The sequence below is a fragment of the Elephantulus edwardii genome, unplaced genomic scaffold (assembly GCF_000299155.1).
Source record: "Elephantulus edwardii isolate Elephantulus edwardi_28Jun2011 unplaced genomic scaffold, EleEdw1.0 scaffold00001, whole genome shotgun sequence".
Taxonomy (NCBI): domain Eukaryota; kingdom Metazoa; phylum Chordata; class Mammalia; order Macroscelidea; family Macroscelididae; genus Elephantulus; species Elephantulus edwardii.
This window is the reverse complement of record NW_006399751.1, coordinates 4,463,487-4,466,679: the sequence shown is the minus strand read 5'-3', so window position 1 is coordinate 4,466,679 and position 3,193 is coordinate 4,463,487. Positions and strand designations below refer to the sequence as shown.

At 36.0% G+C, this 3,193-nt stretch overlaps 1 protein-coding gene across 5 annotated transcripts in view; it reads left to right on the top strand.

Annotated features, from left to right (window-relative positions):
* The window catches only part of NFAT5 (nuclear factor of activated T-cells 5, tonicity-responsive), a 125,098-nt gene extending 121,905 nt beyond the window's left edge, over window positions 1-3,193 (top strand). For 3 of the 5 annotated variants that reach the window (XM_006878650.1, XM_006878652.1, XM_006878648.1), the window contains one exon: window positions 777-1,020. In XM_006878650.1, coding sequence (XP_006878712.1) covers window positions 777-1,012 — 236 coding nt within the window. In that variant the 3' untranslated portion in view covers window positions 1,013-1,020. Of the gene's footprint in view, window positions 1-776; window positions 1,021-1,678 lie in introns of those variants that run through there. The other 2 variants (XM_006878649.1, XM_006878651.1) reach the window with 2 other exon arrangements.

The following is a 3,193-nucleotide window of genomic DNA, read 5'->3' as shown; positions in this document are numbered from 1 at the left end:
ACAAAAATAACAGATTTTTTTAAAAAAAGAATATAACTGCCCCAAGAGAGTCATCAAAACGTCAGCCTTTACAGGAAGGTGCTCTGGTGGTGCAGTGATTAAAGCACTTTCCCCTGCTAATTAGATCAGTGATTCAAACTTAACCTATTAGTCAATGGGAGAAAGATGTAGCAGTCTGTTTCTGTAAAGATAAATACCTTAAATCCCTATGGAGCAGTTGCTAATTAGGATCAACAGTGTAACAGTGGGTTTGCTTAACTCCTTGGGGAATCAGATTGTTACATTATACTTTCATGTAGCAGCTGATGTGTTCAAACAATATCTTTTCTCTGTTAGCAGCTAAGCACTTTATAGGGTAGTTCTACTCTGTGAGGCAGGGTCAGTATGAGTCAGAATCAACTCAAGCACACAGTGGCAAATGTGGCTATCTATATAAATGTATTTGTCATTTTAAACTGTAAATTTGAGAGAGCAATTAAGAATGTCTCAGCCAGTTAAAGTAAGTAGTTTCTAGAAATAGCTTATTTATTCTTAATATTTATATGCCAAAGAGATAGGATAACAACTAAGCAAAGTTGCATGTTTGTGCTGTTTGAAAGATACTGTTGATGAATTCCATTACTGTTCTGTGAAAACCTTTTTCTTTGGCTGCCAGTTACCTCACATTTATAGACTAAGCACAGTGATGAATTTCCCCCTGCAACAAATAAATGTTTCCCCCATAATTCTGAACAGAAAGTAATCACATAGCTTCTCTCTTTTAAATGTCTCTACAGACTGTAGTCAGCTTTTAACTTCTGGACCAGCTGCATTGCCAGATCAGCTGATGGCCATAAATCAGCCAGGCCAACCACAGAATGAGGGCCAGCCACCTGTGACAACACTTCTGTCTCAGCAGATGGCAGAGAATTCTCCACTGGCATCTTCTATAAATACCAGCCAGAACATGGAAAAGATTGATTTGCTTGTTTCATTGCAAAACCAAGGGAACAACCTAACTGGCTCCTTTTAACTGGATCTGTAAGTATTGCATACTGCCTTCTTTTTTTATTGAAAGGCATCAGCATGTTCTATTCTTCTTAACATACTTAAGTTAGCACTGTTTAGGGTCTGTGGTGTCACAGTGATTAATAATTCACCTACTAGCTAAAAGGTGGTTAGTAGATTGAACACACCAGCCTCTCTAAAGAAGAAAGATAATGGTGGTCTGCTTTTGTATATAGTACAGCCTTGGAAACCTACAGGACAATTCTGCTCTGTTTTACAAGGTTGCTATAAGTTGGAATAATTTTGATGGTAGTGAGTTGATAGGACTATTTAGACTATCTTGTCTTATATAAGATAATGTACTTTAAAGATAATAAGAATGATAGTGTATGGTTGCTTTGTTAGTAGCACACATTGTTAGTAGCACACATTCCTCTGCCTCTAAGAGACTCAACCTTAGAATGACAGCCCATCTGAAGAATGTGCAAAATATGTTTCCTTTCTACTATGAATTGGGCACGATTATGTCTCATTTTCCTTTTCCTCAAAAAATAAGTATTTGGTCAGAAAAGTGCATGAGTCAGTGAGGATGATATAATTTATAAAACTGTATACTTTGGGATCATTCAGGATAACAGAAACTTTATAGTTTCCTTCCCTAATGACTTGTGTTAATTTTTTTGTTTTCTAGAAATTCCATGAAGAAATACCTGTTTCCTATGTGTCCTGAGATCATGTGGTTCCATGCAGATTATTGAACTAATGCTTTAAAAACAAAATGAAATATGAAAAACTGTGTTGGAGTAAATGAGTAGATTTCACTCTGACTGCAAAAGAGCACACTTCTGCTACCTATTGCAGTGATTAGCCACCAAGGTTAAAATTACCATATTTTATATTCCTAATAACAGTGATGACTGAGAATCTATTTGCGTTTCCAGCTGACAGAATTAATTTGTAGCTATTTTTTTTTTCAGTACTACTTCTATAAAAGTACAGTTTAAATTTAAGGCTGGATTACTCAGTTATTATTGCTATTAGAAAATAATTCATATCATCATGTTTACTTTTGTTCTTTGTTATTTTCTTTCCTGTATTGTTTTGAAACAGTAAAGTTCCTATAATACTTAAAGCTGTGATTTTTGACATAAAAAGCACAGCTATTGGCCAAAGTGAAGGAATTTTTTTTTCTTCCTCAGTTTTTATGGAGAGTATGAAAGGGTAACACTCTGACAAACTGTATTAAGGACTCTACACAGAGAGTTCTTTATTTAACACAAAGGCAGACAGTTTGCTTACAAAACAGAGAACAGCTAGAATGCTATTATTTTTACTTTTCAGAGTTAATTCTCTGTGTGTCTACTAAGGGATTTAGCCATAATTGTGCATAGAAAAGTAATTAATCATGCTCTATAAAAAATGAAGGGGAAACATAACATATGGAAAATTATGTTCCTAATACCTTCTTGAATAGTTTAAGCTGACAAAGATATTTAAGTCTGTTTTCTTTGTGGTCTTACCCGTGTATTATTTTTATATTAATCTATATTATTATTCTCTTTCTCATTTTAGATAATTATTGATATACTACTGGCTTTATGACCCTGTAGCAACTTAAAGGAAAAAGGCCACATTGATCTAGGGTGACCTAAACACTCCCTGAAGCACAAGGCAAGGGAGTAAGTGTACCCTTTCCCTTTCAGGAATTGATTGGCAGTTGATTCCTGAGAAACAGTGGGTCGTCCCCCCCCCCCCCCCCCCCCGTGAAAGGTGCTGTTCCAAAATCTTCAAATTTTTCCCTCTCGCAGGAAACAGTGTAAATTTTAATTGAAAACAAAGCTAAAAACTTCATGAAACATCTCTTCTCCCTGAGCTGCAGTGAGTGTAGTTCACTTGTCACCTCAGTGCTTTATGGTTTGAAGTGGCCACTTCTCTGATGGGTCCCACAAGCCTTAGGCTTTACAGGGTCTTATCATTTGACTTAAAATGAAGAATTGACTTTTGTTACATCTATAAAAAGCAAAATAACACACTCCAGAACTTGCAGTTGTAGCATTAGTTTTACAGTTTTGGGTGTTCATGCCACCCATGGGATGCCTGCTTCTCACTACAACCTGTTGTCTGGACACATGCTTGCTTCTTACATTTTCCTTTTGGCATGTAGAAAGCTGTTAATACAGTTTAAGGCCAAATTGTGTGTGGCTTC